General features: G+C 38.3%; 1 protein-coding gene across 8 annotated transcripts in view; it reads left to right on the top strand.

Annotated features, from left to right (window-relative positions):
• The window catches only part of diaph2 (diaphanous-related formin 2), a 381,616-nt gene that overhangs the window by 313,177 nt on the left and 46,696 nt on the right, over positions 1-21,743 (top strand). For all 8 annotated transcript variants that reach the window (XM_026280881.1, XM_026280882.1, XM_026280884.1 and 5 more), the window contains 3 exons: positions 979-1,143; positions 7,604-7,739; positions 20,710-20,802. In XM_026280881.1, the coding sequence (XP_026136666.1) occupies positions 979-1,143; positions 7,604-7,739; positions 20,710-20,802 (394 nt within the window). The remainder of the gene's footprint in view (positions 1-978; positions 1,144-7,603; positions 7,740-20,709; positions 20,803-21,743) is intronic.

Below are 21,743 nucleotides of genomic sequence, written 5' to 3'. Positions count from 1 at the left end.
GCAGAGCCACGGTGCTTACAATATAAGCTACAACTGGCATTGTCGACTCTACGTATTAAACTGGGATAAGAAAAAGTTTTATAACACTGACAAACAACACACTTCAGCTTTAATAATCGGGCAAAACCCTCCCTCTCAACTCAATTTTCATCAGAAAATAGAAAGAAGATTCCATTCAACCTGTTGCAAACAGATGTTCTTGGGACAGCACTCGCATCCTATAATGACTGTTAAACAATCCGACTCACATCTGAGCAGTTGATACAAATACCTTGAATAAAATGCCAGGCGTTGATATGATATAGCCTCTCTTTTCCTTCAAAGGGGCAAACCCGGGCAATCCGCACTGCTTTGAATCCAGGAAACACAATCCCCAGGAAATAAGGCTTGAATGCGTGTAGCTAAATCACAGTCTACATACGGCGTGCAGCTTTATTAGCATGTGGCAAAAAGAAAGCGAGGCTCTATTGTTACGTGCTACCTGTTTGTTTGCATGTGTGTGTGCAGTTTACCAGGCCATGGATGGTCCACGTGTGCCTCGTGAGCTGCAAGATAGCACATGCCCGACAGGAGCTGTCAATAGCCATTCATTGCCTTCATCTGCTCTTTAAATTACAGAGCGCATCTCTCAGGGGGTTCGGCGTACCGCTCTTTTTTGGGAAAAACAATGCAACAATGACTGCAATCAGCTATTCCCTCCAGCATCTGTGTTAGTCCCCCAGACTACGCTCCTCTATCACTCTTGCACCGGTGCTAATAGCTCAGTGCACCAATGACTCCAAACTTAGACAGAGGGGTTATTGAATGCCTCTGTTTGTCTCGCCTGACCTCTGCAGAGAAGCAGTGGTTTTTCTCAATTTTCTGTAGGTGACTTCTTTGTTAAAGTATTTGGAGGGCAGCTAGTTGCTTTGTTTGTCCATGTGTATCCATCACTGTACAATGCACCGGTTGTCCTTCCTTAACCATATCCTTTCTCACGGCTTCTCCAAGCATTCGCGAGAGCAGTACGAGAAGCTCTCCACCATGCACAAGAACATGCAGAAGCTGTACGAGAGCCTAGGGAGCTACTTCGCCTTCGACCCCCACACCATCAGCATCGAGGACTTCTTCGGAGACCTGGCTAACTTCCGCAACCTCTTCATGGTGAGTACGGCAGCACTCTCGCCTGTTTATCCTCAAAAGAGCGCTTTGTTCTTCTGCTCTTTGCACTCCTCAAGGTTGAAGAGAGTCGGATAGTTTCTGCTCTTTCTCTAATGTGTATAAATCTGGCTTCCAAAAAGAGTCTTCATGAGCAAGTGCAGATAATATTCTAATTAATATTTCCAATGCTTTTTGCACAGCAAGAACGGCACAGGTCAGGGTTGCTGGATAGCAGTATAATTAAGTTTAGGATTGCTTTGACAGCTTCTATAACTTGGAATGTGAGAGCACAATTCTCTTTCTAACTTCATCGCTTTCTCTTCTTCGTACGTATACAGCATTTTTATCAGTACATAGTTTTAAGAGCTCTAAACTAAAGCTGCTGGCCTTGTCTTAAGTGCATGTGGTGATTTAGCTTATTTTATCATATTTGATAAAGACGTTTTCCTCAGAGGGGTGAGGAGATGGAAGGACGGGCTTATTGGGCAGATTAAAGCATACATAAACTGTGCTGAGAATGGAATGTATAATGTATTACCAAACGTGTGGCTTCTATGCAGATAAAAGAGTCTCAGAAGCTTCTTATCCTTTCAGAGTTTCGTTAGCCTCTGTATTTCGTGGATATCAAGGTAACGCCTCCTCCCTGTCAAAAAAAAAAAAAAAAAAAACACAATCCCAGCTTGGGGTTTAGACAGGTAGGACTAGGTTATTGCTGATAGGATGGGATTTATCCAGACTGAGTGTGAAACCGAAAGAGGCGTTTCAAGTACATCTCACTGTACAAAGAAGATATGAGATTCTCTGCTAATTGATATTTTTTTAGGTACTTTGAGACTTGTATTTGCTCTCTATAATCTAAATGGGTCTTAGGGATTATACAAATGAAACTTTTGAAAACTTTTATGCAAAATATTAATAAGCTTTACAGAAAATGAGTCTTGAAATTGTGGGTGTAAAACTATTCATTTATTTATTTGTTTTTGTGATTTAATCATATTTGTCTTTCCCAAACAAATGAGAGATAGGATTTAGAACAGGTTTTAAAACTTGTATGTAAAAATATTTATTTTAATATACATATTTTATAATACTATACTATTGATCTTTTATAATCATAAAAATTATAGCTATTAATTTTGGAATGATTATTTAAATTAGGTAATTTGCATGTACACTAAAAAAGATGTAGAAACAATTTTCGCTCAGAAACTACTAGTAAATTTCAAAAAATAAAAATAAAAAAAATAATCCATATAAACAAGTAACAAGTAGAAAAACTGTATGGTTTCTCATAAAACCTTTTAAAAAAACTTTTATGTGAAGTTTTTTAATGCCTAATTGCATAAATGTTTTGATAAAATTTCACAACATTTTCTGTGCACCAACAAACTTTATTTTATTTTATTTTATTTTACTTTATGAAACCTTCATGCTGATCAACTCTATTGAATTGAGAACATTGCATTAAAAACTCCATTTGCCGTACAGTTCAAAGAACATTCACACTTTTTAGCTTCACAGTGTTTAAAGGCACCCTGGGTTTGGGTCATTTTGATTTGTAACTGGAACCTTAATATTGGCTTGATTAAAGATGGCTGAAAGCAGCCTCTGGAGATTGTTTTTTACACATATATTTAAGTTAAGTTTCCTCATTTCTCCTACTTCTGCCTATATTTCATATAGTTTAATGCAACGTCCAGAAGGTATGCTCAAAGTCGTCAAAACAATTACAGTCAATGGCAAGTTCTTCTTGTCTGTGGATTCTCTCACACACTTTCTCCCAAGCATATCTAAAAACTAACTTTCAGTCACCCTGATCAAAGCCTAGCAACACGCATTACACGGCACTCCCTCCAGGATGCAGCGTTGAACGGCTGTAAAAGGAGCATCTATGAAAATAAATTATTCTCTCAACTGAATAACTCTTTATGAATAAGTTATCACTGATTTAGACTTCAATGCTGAGAAGAGCAGAGCTGGTGGAGAACACAAACATAGCCGGATGTCCAGTGGCGCCGGGATCATTCCCTTTGTGGCGTTTTACTCCCCCTTTTTTTCCTTTTCTTTTTTTTTTTTTCTTTTTTTTCTTTTATGTGAAAAATCCAGAAGGCCAACCAAGCTTATAATGCATTAGTAAGAGAGCTCTGATGTATGCTGGGAATGTTATTTTGTGTCATAACCAGGCATAATGTGATGAACTGACAAGCAGTAAATGCTGTTGGCTGTAACTGGCAGACACAGAACATTTTGTCAGTCACTTGGTTTTGCCTCGAAGGCCCACCCACTGTTAAATTCTATTGGTCTAAATTTGATTTCAGCACATGAATTTTGTTTCAGATTGTCCCATCAGTTTATCCAGAGTTGAGCTAGAGAAAGAGAGAGAGAGAGAGAGAACCTCCCACTGCGTCTTCGTCTTCTGTATGTAATCCTGACTAGCGGCTGTGGGTGAATATCAGTGTATTAATGCCTTATCAAAGCGCAGCAGATGGTGATGAACTAACAGTCTCACTTGTTAATTGAGTGAGCCACTGATTACTCCAGTAAAGTCAGCAGAGGTTGAGCCACGGTGACGGTGCATGACAAGTGTGACTCAGCTAATCAATAGAACATATGTGTGAACGTGCATCTCTGGGTGAATATGTGCAGAAAACAGTTATCGAGGGCCATTGGCTTTATCTATTATGACGGCTCTGGGAATAATGATAATGATGATGCAAGTAATAGAAATTGTGATGTAGTGTGATGTCATCGCTGCTGCTTTCTCATTTCAGTCGCACAGCGTCTGCGAGTGATCGCAATTAAACCCAACGGAGTGTCCCTTCAGAGTAGTCTAATATTTGAGTCAACACACACGACATCGGCCACTTCTCACTCTCGGCAGTTTTGTAGGCCTCTCACAGCCTGTTGAAAACTAATGGGGGATATGATCCAAAAAATAAATAACTCCAATATCATCAAATGTGGTTTAGTTAGTGTAGATTTTGTGTTGGCCAAATAGGCCCATCTGTGGTGTGGATTTTTGTCTTCTATTTCTCTCGCTCTCTTCGCAGAAGCCAAGTGTTTATGCATTGCATGTAGGGCAATGCATATATGATGGTTCCAACCCAAAAAAAATATGTAGTATAGAGCTCCTGGCTGTGGGATGAGCCGCCCTTTTTGTCCGAGTGCATAAGACAAGGCTATTCAGATATTCTATTCTGAGGCTGGGCAAACAGAAGAGACTACAAAGCCACCTCCACAACGCAGGATTGCAGCAAGAGCACGCTTCCTTAGTGTCACTCTGCTGCACATGTACCCAGCGAATATATTTACAAAGACTTCTAGTCCTCAGTGGCTGTCTGGAAGGACACCATCCTATCCTGTGCTTGCCAGCACGCATAAACACACCTGAGGTAGATGGAGTCCATATTGGCAAATTCAATTCCGCAGCAATCCCTCTCCTAGAGTAGAGCAAACACTACTGAGGACAGCAGCCCGCCGAGTATCACCTCACCAATCTAGAGATTTCACGACAGCGTTTTTACACGGAATGTGCTTTTTCCCAGGTGGATACGTTGTGTTGATTAGTGTTAGAATGTAGTGTTAAATTTCTTGTTCATCATCGTCTTTCATATTAGCAGATCTAGTTGGTGATTCATCCAACTAAAATTTGATCAAATCCTCCCACAATTTCTTCACTCAAGATGGATGCATTTGTAAATTGTTAATATTTTGTGTGTCTGATCTTATTAATACAAATCCATCTACTAACTTTGGGTTTAAAAGATAATTGAACCCAAAATTTAATGAAAATGCATTTATTGCATTAGTTTACTCACCTTCGTGTTGTTCCAAACCTGTGTGACTTTCTTTTTTTTTTGCAGAACACAAAAGAAAAACTATTTCTGATGGAAATAATATATCTATTTATTTATTGGTCAAACAGGTTTGAAAAGACATGAGTGTAGATAAATGATGTATTTTACAACACCGATGGACAGATTGAGTGCCATCTTTCTCATTTTTAAATAGCCCATCTTGAGAACTCTAATTAACCAAAAGAGTTTTAAGGAAGACTTTTCCCCTGTAATCAGCTTTCTTAATGACTTTGGATTATTTAGTGTGCAAACACAATTAGCCAGCCTAATTTGCCTTAACGTATTGATTGGTGGCCACCACTGACAACCACAGGACTTTCCTGCAGATTTCAATCCTTCCTGTTTACTTCGATCATTTATTATTTATTTTTTTACTAACCTTTACCTTTGGTTTGCATAGAGCGTATCTGCAGCCATGAGATATCAGCCTTCCCTGGCAGGCAGGACCGATGGGGATGCGATTTGAATTTGCAACAGTCAGAGGCACTGTGACCACGAGAAACAAATTTGCTTGAGACTGTGTGGCTCGGATGTATGCTCTTCAGGGCCATCCTCGAGCGAGAACACGATCATAGTCTAAACTGTGCATTTGATTCTTTTTAAGCAAACGTATGTGCTGCATGTAGAAACAGCAAATTGCACACATCCCACCATCGTTCTTGCTTTATGCTAATGCAATTCTGTCTTTTGTAGTCAATACTGCCGACGTTTTGCGCCATGAGAATGCTATTCAAAAGTACTCCCTCTGGGTATTGTTTATCTCATGTAAAGCTTCCTAATACCTAAAACACAATTAAGAAAATTGATAAAATCATAAATACTGCCCCAAGCTGATTGGGATCAGGCAAAGGTTTGAAAACATGTTTGTTGCCATGGTAATTAGGGTTTTTGCATGTTTGATGAGAGTGAGATAATTATGTTGTGTAATCGTGTTTGCAGTCAAAATTGTTTATTTGTTTATAAAAACTTTTTGCCAGCAGGAATTATTTTTGTCGCTATGAGTAAATGGTTTTTCAATAAGGAGCTAACATTTGACGATGAGTTTGATGCTATCTCCAATTACAAGACTGAGATTGAACTGTCAGTTTTGGAGACCCATAATCCAGTGGCTTCATAATACTCTATTTGAAAATGCGAAATCACAATAACAGGAAGAATTGTTTATGCTAATGTTTGTTGTCACTCTGTGCCATGAATAGATGAATATAGAATTCCTTTTCACACTCTTTGAAGGACAGCCATATGCATGCTGACTCAATTACTTTTTATTAGAACAAGTATTGTGTTTATTCATTGCTGACGTATAGTTTTGCAGCAAAATGCAGATTTGGAACAGGTGCATCTCTCTCTCTCTCTCTCTCTCTCTCTCTCTCATGTTCATCTTTGTCCTTGTCCTTTCAAGAGATGACAGTGAACGTATGGGTTCCTCTTCTCAGGCTTGACGGCAGATCCACTATTGACCACCATGTCGAGCTGTACTTTTCTCATCCCACACTGGAGCCATGTTCCTTGTGTCTCAGAACCGAACACGACATGCACGTCGGAAACCCTAAGGGAGTCTGAAAGGGCCATACTGTCGACACTCATTATGTCGTACGAAGAACGAACAAGACACACACACACACACATACGCATACACAAAATACTTATTCCTCCCTTTAAGGCAAGGCCTGTCAGGTTAGTGGTGCAGGCCTGGGGTGAAGAGACCTTTGCTGTGCTGGAAAGGTTAAGAAGAAGTGGCTTATTCTCTCTTCTCTGCTGTGTCTCCGTGCCCTCTAAGCGTCTCCGCCTAGCTCTCTCGACGTCTTTATACCGCCTGACACCTCCGTGGCATTTACAAAAGAAAAGAGGAGGAGGATGATATCTCTGTGTGTCTGTGTACAGGCCTCTCTCCCTCTCGCCGGAGCCAAGCCAGCATCGCCGCCACCACAACATCCTGGCATTCAGTTGCTGGAAATAGCCAGGATGGACGATATGTTCTCTGCTTTCACATTAATGCGTATGGAGATTGTAGCTCAGTGGGGACAACGGCAGTATCAGGAGCCATCTTGATGTTCAATTAGACAATCGCTGGCTGCTTCCTTTTCTCAATACTCATTGTTTGTTTTTTTTTGTTTTTTTTGTGCTTTTGTTTTTTTTTTTGTTTCACTGTAAGCAGAAAATCTCCCCAGAAGAGCTGTGTGATTTTAGCCCTTAAGCAGGTTGAGATGAATTCTGTGAACTTGCTTAACATTTTCCATGCAGATTTTGCAATTTAAGAAGGGATTTAAAGTTATTTATAGATATACACAGAATTTATGTGTGTTGGGTGCTAAAATCAAATGTATCATTGTTTTCATGTACATCCTGAACCCTAATCTAAATATGTTACCAATGCCAGAGGTTTGAAGTCTGTGGAGATCTGCAGGTGTAGATCCAGCATTATCAGCTCACTGTGTATGGACTTGCCATTGTCACTCACTGTTAGTCTATCACTCCACATTATAGAGTGCAGTCTATAGGGTTTCTTCAGTGGTAGAATTGTGCTGGAATTTTCTTTCTTTTCTCTTCCACAGACTTCTAATTTGCCCTCTAATTTCATTGTCTCTCTCTTTCTGACACTTCAGGATGCTGTGCGGGAGAATCACAAGAAGAGGGAGATGGAGGAGAAGATCAAGAGAGCCAAGCTGGCAAAGGAGAAAGCTGAGCGAGAGAAACTAGAGAGACAGCAGAAGAAGAAACAGCTGATTGACATGAACAAAGGTACGGCGCTACTGCCCCTCCGGGGCCCGACTGCAGCCCGGATCACGATTTCACACGGTTCTAAGCACTGTAGGGGTGGTGATGGTGATGGAGGGACAGGGCCACACTTCCTCTGTGAAAAATCACACTCTTGGCGGCCTATTCACTCACACTAAATGTACACTCAGTTTAGATGGGCTGAGAATGTTTTAATGATTAAGTAACTGTCACAGTTTAAGAAAACAGTGACAGGAATATGAAGATATCTGTCAAGTAAATGTTGAGGACAATGATGTTAATTACAATGACAAACACACCAGTGTGAAATCCAGCCGGAACCAAAGGGATTTCAGCAGTGATAACCATTACAGCTCTTTTAAGAAAATAGAAATAAACATTTTGTCCCACCTGCAAAAGGTGGGTGACTACCGGCCGAAAACTGTAAGTGCATTATTTTGTTTAAAATACCACCAGAATAAATGATAGTTATTATTTTTATTATTATTTAATACAATTATTCAACAAAAAAAAAATCTATTAAAATCAGTCAAATTCAATTGAACTGTAGAGTATTTAATAATTTTTGTTTATTATCATTATTATTACTATTATTATTATTACAACAGCTGTACAATTACAGTGCTAATATTTATAGCTGTTTTTATTGTTCATATCACATTTTTAACATTTATTTTTAAAGGAAACTGACGAAAAACTTTTTCATATTCCCCCCACCGCTGCTTTTCACTCACATTTGGCTTTCATTTTTGTCCCTCTATGTGTTTTATTTGCTGGAGCATTTGTGCCATTGCTGCATGAAAGTGTAGAGCAAACCGGCATCAGTATAAGGCTGCGCTGACAGGCCCCTGCCAGAGAAGATGTAGGTCACATGTAAAGATAAGCATCTCAGGTTCACTGCTTTTGTAGAGCAGACAGATAATGGATTGGCAGATTGCCTTTGGCCTAGTAAATGGAGTTGAGAGTTAACTATTAAGTTTTTGCAAGCTTGCTCAGTTCATTTCTGAGATGAAAAGGGGCCATGTCGACAATAGCTTAATTCAGTTTAGATTACAGCAAAACTGGTTGGATATGAAAAACAAATTGTCCTCTATGCGCCAAATTTCAGTAGCTATGCACATATCAGCCCTGTAAATTGTGCGTTTTGAAAAGAAATATGTGGTTCGGTTTAAAAAAAGAAAGAAAAAAGTGTCAAGATGTCTCAATGCAGCTTGCAAATTCAGGGCAAATTCCTGCCATGAGAGATCCGATGCACTCACTGCACTGCGCTATTCTGATCCTTACAATGAGACAGAAATTCCTGCCTCTGGCCAAAAGCTTTTTTCACAATCGCCAACTTAAAATGTCATGTTGAGCCCAGCATTTTACTGTGGCCTTACATTTGAGAAAATGACATGTAGAACTTCGACTCTGTGTGCTTCCGCAGGATGAATGAAGCATGCTAGTTTCCTAAGAAGTGACCGCATTGAATGCTGAGCTCGTAATAATGCAGATGGAAAGACAGTGGATAACAAACCCTCTAGTGCAGTCAAGAATACCTTATCTTTAGTTAGCTCTTTCCCTGCGTCAGAGCCCATAAAAAGACTTTTATCTTTGAACTGCTGTAGTCATCACTAGATTTAAAGAGAAAGAGTGTCAGTGAGTTCCGTGGTGCATTTGGCTCCGCAGACATTCAGATGCATTAGATAACAGATCAGCCTTTTTTGCATTCAAATTTGAATATGAAACTATACTAATGTTATTAAAAGAAGTCTTCCATTGGTCAAAAATGCTGTAAAACAGTAATATTGTAAAAAGTTAATACAATCTAACATAACTGTTATACATAGTATGGACTTATATTTTTTCAAATGATCCTTCAGTAATCGTTCTTATATGTGGGTTTGGTTCTTAGGAAATGTTGCAGACTGCCTAATATTTAAATAGAAAAAAAATATGATCTTTTGGACAGTATGATTATGTAACTTTCATAAAGTGTGATGTTTGTTAAGCATGATATAATGCGTATTTATGCTTTAAGGCAAGCTGTTACAGAATTCTTCTGCCTCTTGAATTAGACAATTGTCTTGTGCTTGGCTATATTCTGTTACCGTTCCATATTGCCAGCATCTGTCTTTTATTCCCTCAAACTTGAATACAGTTATCACCTGCTGTTTTCGATCATCTACAGAAGGATATTAAAAAGTGTAGTTCTTTCAAAGTAGTTCTTTTTTTTTCAGTAAACATTATTTCTTTCCACAAGAGAAAAATAATATGATTTGTCTTTTTGTTTATCAAATTAATATAAGTAAAACTATGATGATTGTTTGGGTATGAGCGGTTTAAAAAATACATTTACGCTTTAGAAAAACATTAATTAACCTAATAACATTGTAGTCAAACAGCATTCAGAGACTCGTTTGGATGTCTTAACTGAAAATAAAATAGTTTTTGGTGTTTTCTTAGGAATGAATAAGCTAAAGTACATATGTATGTATTTTAAAATTTGTGTTGCTCATTTTTCTCTATATATATCCTCTCTTTTTGGCACACAGCTCTTTTTCATTAGAACCCGTGTCTAACCTTTTGATTAATTATAGTTTTTAAGGCCTTTTCAAAGGACTATTTCTATAAAGAGATTTTTGAAGTCATTTTGCAAATTGATATCTAATGCCCTTCACATGCACATGATTAACAATGAGATGCAATTTTAATGAGGGTTTAATTCATTTAGGGTTAAGAGGATGTGTTTGACGGGATGGCGGAGCTGGGCAAATGAATATCATTTTTTAAAGTATTTTTAAAGTCACACAGACGGTGTCTGGAAATGTGTCCTTGCAAGGTTTCACGAGCAATTTTGAGTGCCATGTGATTGATGTGTATGGCAAGTGGGGCGAAATCTGTTTTTCTTGTAAAGTATTAGAAATCCTAATATGGGAAATTGCTCATGAAATCATTACCGGGCCCCCCATTTGTTTTAATTTCCTCTAAGTGGATTTCCATATTCTCTTAGACTGACCAGATGTTCAGCATTCACCAAATTACTTAACCCACTGAAAGTAAATGGGGAATGATGTAAAATAGGCCTAAATCCACCTAATCCTTCTATCTTTTTTTAGGAAAATATGTTTTGTGCTAGCAGGGCAGCCATTTTGCCAGAGGATATGAAACTATGCTGTATACAGTGTCGTTCACTCATTGCGAAGCGTAACTGAGAGATGATATGACTTCCTGTGTGCCTGTCTTTACCGTCTCTCAGCCTGCTGGCTGTTTCAGGGTCACTACAGGTGTCTGTGGCCACATGTGGTGTTTGAGCCGAATGAGGCATGGAATAAGGGCTTCCATAAAACACAGAAATAGTTTTTGCCTTATTTTTAGTGAAGTGTAGCTGTATGGTTTTGTCCTTTCCTACTTTTGGATAAACTCCTTTATTGCATGTGAGTGCTGCCCTATGATTTACATAGTTGCTGTCTTATTATTAAACGGATATAATGTTACAGATTTGACCCTGTCCAATAAATCTGTTCACTTGAACCCGTTCAGTAACAAACACGACACAGGCTTTGGAGAAAATATGTCCTCTCATTCTGTTCGATTACTGGTGTCTAAAAATCTCTCTCAACATATTCGACTCGATTTTGCCGTCTTGTCACTTTCCCCATGGCTGGTGTTTCAAATCTCTAGGCCAAACGGAGAACGTTGTTGTTGTTGTTTGCGGTCACTTGCTGAGTCATCGTGAATAGCATCTTTCATGCGCCATATAACAACCAGACGGTGCAATAAATGATGTTGTTAAATAAGACTGGCACACATCTGCTAGAGTCAGGAAGAAAGTAGCTTCACTTTCCAGTCTGACAGCACAAATGATCCCTTTAAAGGTTTAGAAAGAAATTGTGTAGGATTAAAGGGCTAAAAGGAAGATTAGTGTATTCTTTTGAATATTTTTTTTTATGTGATGATAGCTGTCGTTATCTGTATGGTTGAGCTCAGTTTTATAAAGTCTGTCTGCTCAGAATGAATACTGCTCGGAATGAATACTGCTCTTTATGTCTGAATATGTTCTATAACCCATTACTATTAATTCAACGCTCTCAGTTACAGACATACAGTCGATAGGTGCTTTCTGTGTGTAGTGCAATTTGTGTGCACTTGTATTTTTGGGCATCTTTATGTATTCTGTGAAGGGTTATTTCTCCACCAACAATGGCACCAAACAGAATTTTATAAAAAGATGTTTTCAGATTTATTTGAAACACTTTGTCATAAGCAATCAGACTAAATAGCCCTGTCCCAGTCTGTTGAGCACTTTTTAGCCATTTGAGAACTTTTCATGAGACATTGAATCATTCACTTTATAACAAATATGTGTGTGCCTTTAATTAATAAAATCCTCTTCATTTGAAAGTTTTTTTTTTTATTAGCATACACTAATGTTTGTTTGCTTTTTAAGTTAAGGGTCTAAATGCTGGAAAAGTAGCCCTCAATTGAATATAATTTTAAAAAGCACACAAATATATGACAAAACGTATGTCTGTCAGCAGGTCTCCTGGCAGAAAGGTAATTCTGATAAAGGTCGTGGCTTTAGAATATGTTAATCTGTGTGATGCAAACAGAAAACCACGAGAAGCCACACACCCCACTGTCTCTCCTCTAATTATCATTCCGATTTTTAATTAGTCATTGAGATATTCCATCTACCACGTTGGTCATTATGAATAAGTGGACCAGATAAGTACCGTTGCATAATGCTGAGCCGACTATGGCATGTCATTATCTATATTTTAACTATCATATTAAATCTATGCTGTCTGCAGGCTTCAGTGTCGGTGCCGAGAAATGAGCGTCTGTCCTATATGCATATCAGTGCTCCCAATCAGCTCTTCAGTGTTATTTACACCCACTGTCAGGGAGCTCAATCCTCTTTTGAAGAATGCCACGTTACATCCTAAAGCCCGCTGGTTCCCAAGCATAAGCAAATTCCAGTCAGGAAAATCTTGGAGCGTGCGACTGCTGGCATTGTGATTTTTTTTGTCATTACCTTGAAAGACGCCAACAAGGGCGCCAAGCTTATCTGCTGTAGTGCATCAATTCTAATAAATAACTGCATATTAGCTTGTGCTGTATCAGCAGCCAGATGCCCGCGTGCCTTAAGGCGATGATAGCATTGCGAATTTTGCCATCAGTCTGGCCAGAGACGCGTTAGCCATCTCTAAATAGCTAACGTGCGAGGAGCGAAGTCATTGATTTATGAAGATAAGCATCTGTGTAAGTCATGGTGACATCCAGGAAACCCGCCATATTCCTATTTAATATGTTCCTGTCTGACTCCAAATGCTGAAATGAAGAGACACAGCAGTCGTGATTATTCAATGGTAATATGTTCATTTTCATCTCCCCGATTTTCCTTCAGAGAATGTTTCCATCTTCAAATATATGTAATTATTTCCCTTAAATAAGAAACTTTTTTACCCCTTTTTATAATGCTGGCTTTGTGTAGCCATCCCTAATTAGGGTAGCACTAAATGTCCTAATCACTTTAAGCCTCTTTAACTTAATTTAGCCCACTCTCCCTCAGGTCATAGCAGAAATGAGTGGATACATCTGAGAATCCCTCCACCGCCAGCACCCTCCCACTCTCCGTGCACACATTTGCGCTGTTGCATGTCATTAATTTACAGCCATGGGTGGTCTGCATTCTGATAATTCCTCATCGAGAGTTCAGACCTGGAGAGCCACTCCGCAGTCACTCAAAAATAATTAAGCTCGCCACACAGAGCCCGGACACTGCATGTTCAAAGCCTAAATCCTCAGAGAAGAAAATTAATGACAGATTTTGGAAAGGACAACAACGGTGCTTGAAACACAGGTGTTTTGTTTGTCATACATAGGGATTACACTATAGCAAGAACGACAGTGATCTCTTTGTCTCGTCCCTTATGAGATACAGTAAGTGCCGGACTTGCTGGATGATTTATGAAGTGTATTCTCAGATAAGCCAGGCTCATGTGGTCTGTGATCTCAGCAAGCAGATGGCAAGGAGAGCAGGGAACAATCACTAAGCATCACCAACCTGATAAACCACTGTGGAGATTCATTAGCATACGGAAAGATGGCAAGAAAAATGTGGAGCACGTACAACGGAGCTCAGCTATCTTTTATTTCTCCTCGTGAGCTGAATATGCAAATGCATCGGCCTCTCAAAAGCCAGACATGCTGAATGATGGTCTATCTCCTGGAGTTTACACTTTAGCCTTTCTCCTTCTCCCAAACCAAGCATGTCTGACATCCTCTAATGCAGAGCCATCCGGCATCCATCCACTTTATTTTTGTTTTCGTTTTACTATCTATTCATGGATATGCAGCTGTGCGGAGTTTCTAGCCATGCCATCTAATCCACTTCCAGCTCCTCCCAGCTGACCAATCAACTGCATCGAACGAAGAATGCACATAACCTGGGTGGAGTAGTTATCAGCTCTGGCCACCTCTAAACGCCAATCTCGCTGGTCCCCTTTTCCGCTCCTCATTGTCTGAGGCCTAGACCCCTTGGCGCCTGTGTGAACTCAAAGAGGGAGTGCCCCGCTCAAGGAGGGGATGTGTGAGCATCCCTAATTAAATTACACACAGACATAAGTGGGTTTTCACATCAAGCTGTTCCAGCAAAACGCTCCAAAATGCCTGTCTGGTGCCACATCCATCTTCTTCATTACTCCCGAGTCTGGGCTCATTCTCTCGGAGTGCTTTGGAGCTCTCACTCCAGCAGGCCAGCTGACAGGTCACAGTGTCATATCTCGTGTCGGATCCTCCAGAGAGACAGCACCTCATAACAGGTGCGAGGCTGGAACCGGCAGGACTGTTGACTCTGCTGCTAATGCACTCTCAGTTGCTGCGGTGAAAGGGAATCTCTCAGACAAAGAGTGGCAGGAGGGAAACAAGTCCAAGATGCACCTGGCTCCTCGATGCAAGGCATTGTTCACAACGTATGCACAAGGTTAATTGCACAGGTGCATTTCTCCAGGGTGACACGTAGATTAACATGCTTTCCAAAAAACTGAAGGACATGAAGGGACAAAGATGGTGGATGCTGATCATATTTTTCAAGCAGGGAGCTGAAAGATGCTTTTTAGCTTTTATTAATGTGGAAATGAGAGCTTGGGGGGGTCTATGGCTTTAGGCCGGTCACTGGGAGGACACAGTAATAGATATAATGTCCTCTGGAAGGGTCTTTGTTGTTCAGATTTAAGAGGCGAATTTTTTTGTGTGTGCATTTTATCCTCCCTGGAGCAATTGTCTTCTTGAGAACCAACAGAAAATGAGTTCTCAATCGATCCTCCTTGTTTTCGTTCAACACTATGGACAGATAGCAGGTTGAGTTTATGAACAGGGCTTGTTGACACTGCTGCATAATTGATATTCACGAAGAAAAGGAGCAAAAAAGCAATTTTCACTCAGAAATTACTAGTAGATTTTACAAACAGTTACAAAGAAACTGCAAGTAACTTTTTTTTTTCATAATAAAGAGCCACAGTGACTACAACTTCGATTTAAATGTATTTATTTTTCTTTTTTCTTATGAGAAAAATTTGCAACTTAGTACTTCAGTACTCATACTGCTTAATTTTGTTTATTTATAGGAATTTATGTTCTTTAAAGCTGATTTGGCATTTGACTGGCAGTTTAGTGACACGGAAGACATCTGGCTCTTTTAAGTGCCTCCGCTCGACTGGCGTTAATGTATGATGAATACATCACCGTAACCTTTCATCCTCAGCCCGCCTCAGTCTTAAACAGACTGAACCCTGGTCATGCCATTGTGACACAGCAGATGAAAACAGTTTCTGCTTCTGTTAACAAAAACAGTTTCTGCTTCTGTTAACACTGGTGTATGAAGCAATTTCATATACACCGTAATCTCCTAATCCTGATGATTCGCTGCAAAGTCAGTGTTCTAGCAAAGCCCGGTTACATATACAGTGGCACACAGGCATTACTAGATGTGTGGTGTTGATACTAGCTGTGAGAAAGGAAGACAGCGAGTGTGTGAGGCCGAGCGTGCACGTGCATACGTTGTAGAAATAATTAAATGTCAGCCAGTCCGCTCCGTTGAGTGTCTCACTGGGGGTTTTAAGACCTGCGCAGTCTCGCTCCGGCAGCCCTTCTCCATGACTCAGTCCTCCAGATGTTGCGATGCCACACTTGCACACACACTATGAGAATACACAAGCTTGTGTTTTAACACACTAACCCTTCTCCCCCACTGCCTGTTCTTACTCGTTGTGACACTTGACTTTGTTTCTCTCCTCCCCGGTTTCTCTCCTCCTGTGCCGTGGAAGATAAGCTCCTACCCTATGCCAGGGTGCTTGTTGGGGAAGCTAATCTGATGTGTTAAATTCACAATTCTGGCAGAGGGCTGTGCTTGTTATCCCCTAATTAAAAATGTGATAGTGCACCCATAAATATATTGGAGAGACTGAACAGGGCCCCAGGGCATTTCTGGTACATTTGGCAGGAGCCTGAGGGGCAGAGAACCACCTGATACCCAGACAGTAAGGAGATAGGTGGCAGAAAGGGACGGCCAACCGAGAAGATATAGATACAAGACTAGCTTTTACAAGAGTTCACTCTATGTTGTTGAAGTTAGTTGTCTGAAACACTTCTTTGCAAATACGCCTGGGTGGTATGGCTAAACATTTTTATATCTTATGTGAAAAGCATATATGTATGTTACTTAAATCTCAATAATGATATATTTTCTCAGATATGGCCTATGGAGTAAGAGTAACCATATTTTTAACCAGAAGCAAAATTTAGTTAATCAAAACATGTTTTCAAAAAGTGTCAAAATTATATTTAAAATTGTATATGCACAAATACAGCAATAAATATCAATAACTATTCATATTTATCCATATATTTTTAATCATTAATCTCTGTGTTTGCATAGACTGTCAGTCTGTGCATTATTTTCATGTATTATTTATAAAAGTTATTTTATTACATTGTGTCTTTTATAAGTAAATAGAATCATTCACTGAATCAATTCATTCAAACACACAGATTCCTTTATGAATGAACATTTTAATGGTGAGTGAGTCAGAGATTGATTCCCTGAACCAATTTAATTCGAACCAACCGATTCTTTCAGGAATGAAACATGTGACTGTCTTTAAGAGTTTAGTCAAATGGGTCATTTAAAAACCCCAAAATGAGTGAGTTGCTGAATCTGTCAACTGCCCATATTCATGTAGAAACTAAACAACACCACAGAGAAGCTGAAAGCAACTTTCTATGGTGTTGTTTGGAATTGTTTTTAATGTCAGAGCAAAACATACACAAAAACATTGTGTATAAAATGTCAAATACTTATTATTAACCTCTTGTTTATTAAACTGCTGTTGTGCAATTATGCTTTATAATGTATTTTGTCATGATTATTGACATAAGGTCGAAATGAACTGTTTTGTTGTATTGTTTTTTTTTTAAGACTTTTGATAATAGTATATTGGGATCATCGTAAACCTTGTAATGGCAGAGTAAAGGCTAACAATGGCTGAATAAAACAAAATAATAATGATAAAGGAATAATGATGATTATGTCTCATACCTGGCAAAGGTGTGAGTAGTTAGTCAGGTGAGAACAACAGAATCATGAATGGGGCAGTTTGCCGGGCCAGACATCTTTCATAAAATGCAGTTTCAGAGATTATGTTTGAAAATGTAAACCGATATTTACTACTGACACACAACAGCAAAACATACAAATAACTGACTTATTACCTTTTTTGTTGGGGAAAATACTAGTGGTCTAAGACTTTTGTACAGTACTATATATATATATATATATATATATATATATATATATATATATATATATATATATATATATATATATATATATATATATATATATATATATATATATATATATATAATATTATTATTATTATTATTTTATTTTATTTTTTTGAGTTTATATATCTCTATAATAATAACAGTCTGTGTAATTTTGATTCTTGAACAGTAGTCCTTTGAAGTGTCAGCTATCTGAATATATGTTGATTATGTATCTGGTATGAGAAAGACTCATGAGCTGAAATCTTTTTTTTTTTTTTTTTGGTATGTAATTTGTGTCTTAATGCTAAAAAATGGGGGGTGACAGCAAAGGGGATAAAAAGCAATGTCACTTTCCCAGTCGTGGTGTATCAAGGTGTTTACATGAGTAATTTGATGCTAGACCACTTATGCTGTCTTTAGCAAAAATAGTGTGTAGATTAATAAGCCATGAATATAATAATGGCAATTGTGATTTTGGTGGTTGTGTTGGTTAATTTCACATTCGCAATATAATAATATGAAATATGTAGTGTATGTTCAGTTGTTTTAAATGTTAGCTTTTATTGCGTTTCCTTGAAGACTGTTTGTCTTAAAAAAATTTTTTTTCAAAAAACAAAAAAGGCACAGTGTTGTTGATTAATCTTAGAGTTAACTTTAAATGTGTTCCTTGAATAATATTGCATCAGACATCTTCTGTTTTCCAGTTCTTTAATAGATTCTCTGCTTTTAAAACATCCTACACTGATGAGATAGAAATAATGTAGACCACATGCTCTGGCAGTTCCTCTCAGATCCATGTGGAGAGATCAAGAGTCCAGCTGGTTCTTGTGGAAGCATGGCCCAACAGGACATTGTTAATGGAACAGTCATGGGTCGCTTGGGAGCGTGTTTCCCGTTTTAGTAATTTTGCTTTCTCGTGTCTGAGATCCTCTGAACCCAGCCTTCCCAGCTCTCCTGTCCTGGCTATTGCAGATGATGAATTGTGTTACAGTTAAGCAAGCAAGAAGTAGGACAAATTGATCAAAGTGTCAGGTGCCCCTTGTGATGTCTAGGTCTCCAAAACGAAGGAAATGAGGGAGCTGTCGAGAAGTTTCCGGAATCATGGTGCCTGTAATAAATGTTTACCTGCCCCCTGAACACCCAGCTTGGGCGTCAGATGGATGTGGACGTGTTTTGGGGACGCAAACTTTGGAGTTCAGCTACTTTAGGAACTGTCATTGCTTTCAGAGGACGATGGCAAGCTCACTGAAAGGAGCCAGCAAGATGCATGTCCTGGTTTAAACCAACGAGCAAAGCTATCTGCCAAGGTGTTAAAGAGCAATTAGAGATAAGCTATGCTTGTTCTGCTCTGGTTTGTTCTGGAACAGCTAGTTTAATTAGCTTGATTTAATCTGGGTGGCTATTAAACACAGCACTCTGTGTGAACGGCTGCTTTGATTTTTGAGTTAGGGTCTTGAGTATAAAACAATACAGTAGAAGCCAGGCTCGAAAATAACATGCATCGTTTTCATTTCATTTTATCCCACTGCTTCTGTTTGTTTATTCTTTTTAATCATAATATTTTGCCTTTCTGTACAGTTGTTTAACGTATAAGTATTCGCGCTGCTGCTTCCAGCGGAAAATGCACTTGTGCAGTTCTGCCTCAGTGTAGCGAGTGTGTGGCATTTTCTGAAATTAATTATCTAGCCGTGTCAACTTTCTTCTTCTTTATAAATTCAATTTGCTGACTGTCATCTACTTTGAATGCGCGAGGAAACAAAAGATTGATTAACACGCCTGAAACTGCTGCCTAAAGCTACCGGCATCTCCGCCACAGACGTTTTCTCTCTGCCAAAGCAGACATCGAATCCCAACCCATTCACTAAATATTTCCACAGAACGGCTCGATCGTGTACACAAAAGAATTGATGAAACGATCCCACATGCAACAATAAGTCACCGTAATGATTCTAGTTTAAAATCATGCCTCTGTTGGACCACTATGATATAGTGGGGACCCTCAGTCTCATTAATGCTGGGTAAAGATAGATGACCCAGATAAAAGACCCAAAGATTATTTCTGAACCCCATCGTTGACCGATGCTTTAGATGTTCTGCGCCATATGCCCATGCAAGAAAAGAAATGACTTTAAAAGTTTGCAAGTGAAAGTCAAGGTAATACAGTATATTAAGTTATTAAAAATACGACTGCATATTAAGGAATGAGGGAACAAATGCAATCTGATACTTAATCAATATTTATTGATTTTGTATTGATTATATGATGATGTTTTTAATTATTAACATTTTAAATATATTTTAAATATTATTTAATAATATCTTAATTATATATAGAACAACATTATATATATATATATATATATATATATATATATATATATATATATATATATATATATATATATATATATATATATATATATATATATATATATATATATACACACACACACACAACAATGTTTAATTATGTGTTTATTTAATTGATACATTATCATAATGAGTTGTGGTCTTTATAACATCACACTGCAAGGGTATCATCATATTTCTGGAATGTTGCCAGTTAAAAAGATTAAATAAAAAAATTAAAGATTAAATAAAAAGATTAAATAAAAAATTAAAGATTACATAAAAATATTAAATAAAATGTTGTATTAGATATTCCTCCATATTTTGTTGAGATAAATGAATAAATCCTGAATGTGGTTGTTTCTCCCTGCAATTTATCAATGAGCCGCACGTCTCATTGTCTCATTTGCAGCGGAGACGCGTTGCACTTTGGTGGCACAACTATTTTCGAGGCACATCCCACTGTCATCGAACAATGATAAAAATCCCCTGTATTGAGCGGCTCCACACTAAATCTTGGTAAAGAGCATTTAGCTCCCCTGTGCAAGTCGCAGAGCGAAAACCTGTCAATGGCCATCAGTGAACACTTTTATCCTTTGGCTTCCCTCCATATGTTAGCTGCCGCCTCGAAGCATTTGTGCATTTAGGGAGCCGCGCTGTTCTCTTTACCCTCTGCCCTATTTGCCTTGCCTTATTGCTGTTCTGTTTTTGCTTTTCCTTTTACTCCCACACTTGGTTTTTAGTAGCCTGGCTACTGAATGTGTTGTACTGTACATGAAACTGAGCTCTGACAGGCAACTTTTCCTTTCTACAGAAGGTGACGAGACGGGGGTGATGGACAGTCTGATGGAGGCCTTGCAGTCTGGAGCAGCCTTCCGTGACCGCAGGAAACGAACCCCACGCAATGGTAAGACTGTTATACTTGCTTATACCTGCACCTCCTCTTGCTTTACATTTCACATTGCCTTCAAATGAATAGTTCACCCACAAATGACAAATGTTCTCATCCTCATGTTATTACAAAGCTGAATGACCTTTCTTGCGTGGAACACAAATGGAGAGGTTTTGAAATATGTACCTGTTGTTGTTGTTGTTGTTGTAATTTTTTATGGAAGTACAAAGAATGTGCTCTAGAGCTCTCTTGCTTTGAAAAGGACACAAAAGCACCATAAAGTAGCTTCAGTTTCAGTCTGTTCCTCAAATAAACCTGTTCACCTTCAATAGACTTTAATAATGCACTGTTCATTTGAAGTAGTTTTATGATACTTTAATGGTGCCGTTGCATACTTTTAAAAACAAATAATAATATAATAAATAAATAACCCCGAACTTTTTACCTTTGAACTAGGGCTGGCTGGGTATCGATTTAGATGTCCCGATTCGATTAAATTTAGATTTTCAAGCTCTCAATTCAATTCACAATTTTTTTTTATTACTACATTCACTGAATATAGTTTTAATACAAATGCTATTGATATATATATATATATATATATATATATATATATATATATATATATATATATAAAGAAGTTAAGAAACCTATTCTTTTTTTGAACAATAATAGGGCCCTATAAAATGTTCTTCTTAATTTTTCTGGTAATCAGATGAAGGCATAAAACATTTATTTAATTTATCCTAATCAAATGCAAATTAAACCCTTTTTTGGGGGGCAAGCAAGGTGCTTCACAACAGAGGTTTAATATGAATTAGCAGTAGTAGCATTGAGTCTTAACTGCTAAATAGTAATATATTCTGAAGTTTCTTAATGTTAAACTAAACTTAAATTTTGATGGGTTAACGTGAGAAACTTGCAGCTGCTGCGTATGTAATATGACAGTAATTTTC

The sequence above is a fragment of the Carassius auratus genome, chromosome 14 (assembly GCF_003368295.1).
Source record: "Carassius auratus strain Wakin chromosome 14, ASM336829v1, whole genome shotgun sequence".
Classification (NCBI taxonomy): Eukaryota; Metazoa; Chordata; class Actinopteri; order Cypriniformes; family Cyprinidae; genus Carassius; species Carassius auratus.
The sequence above is the reverse complement of the archived record's forward strand: the minus strand, read 5'-3'. Positions and strand labels throughout refer to the sequence as shown.